At 41.0% G+C, this 897-nt stretch overlaps 1 protein-coding gene across 1 annotated transcript in view; it reads right to left on the reverse strand.

The window, feature by feature from the left end:
* LOC101999690 (zinc finger protein 525-like) overlaps positions 1-897 on the reverse strand; it is a 69,000-nt gene that overhangs the window by 56,978 nt on the left and 11,125 nt on the right. Inside the window, 1 exon segment of the mRNA XM_026778224.1 lies at positions 695-714. Within this exon segment, the coding sequence (XP_026634025.1) occupies positions 695-714 (20 nt within the window).

Consider the following 897-nt stretch of genomic DNA (forward strand, 5'->3'; position numbering starts at 1 on the left):
AACACCATACCCCCTTCATTCTTTTCACTCAGTCAGAAGTGGGAGAGGCTGTGGCTTGGTGACCACAGCACTGCTGGTTGCAAGAGTGAAGACAAAATTCATTTTATCTCTCCAAGTCTTAAAGCTGCCTGAAGATGGCAGCGGATACACTGCCAGTGCTGTGGGAGGACTATAATATTTAAAAACTCTAAAAATTTCTGACTTTGTCTCTGCTTCTATTCAGCTACTCTTGCTATTAAAGTCTATCTTAGCAACTGTACAGATACTTGAGTACTATTTCCTTGTACCATATTTACAAATATTTGTATTTTTACTCCCAATTTTATGCCCAGCTTTACTCTTTCATTTTTATATCTACTCTTATTTCTGAGCACTCATTACTTACCTCTCCACTGGTGGTGCAATTTTCTTGTGGGATCCCTCACGTGCTCCCATGTACACCTGACCATACACCTGACCACTCTTCTGTATGTTTTGGGGTTCACTTGTCAGACCCACATTTAGGTGCCATTTGTTGACTGATTGTGGCATATTGGGTTGCCATTTGTACACAATGACACCTTGCTTTCTGAAAGGTTTTAGTGCTGCTTTTCTCAAGGCATTGGGATTCTCAAATGCTAGCTCTTTAACAATCGATTGCGCTGCTTCTGTGTCTCCAATCAACCTTATTAGATGCCTGTGTCAATCTGGAGACAAAGTCTTGAAATAATTTATCTCGTCCCTGTCATACTAGACAACTTCTCAGCGTGTTCTTTAGAAGACGAAAGTCTATGCCAGGGCTTCTTGGCAGCTGCATTACCTTGGACATATGCTGTCATATCAAAGTCTAATTGCTGATCTCTGTATCTCCTTTGTACAATCCTGCCTAGCCTTATTCTGCCTAACTATAAGCCAATT

The sequence above is a fragment of the Microtus ochrogaster genome, unplaced genomic scaffold (genome assembly GCF_000317375.1).
Source record: "Microtus ochrogaster isolate Prairie Vole_2 unplaced genomic scaffold, MicOch1.0 UNK114, whole genome shotgun sequence".
Lineage (NCBI taxonomy): Eukaryota > Metazoa > Chordata > Mammalia > Rodentia > Cricetidae > Microtus > Microtus ochrogaster.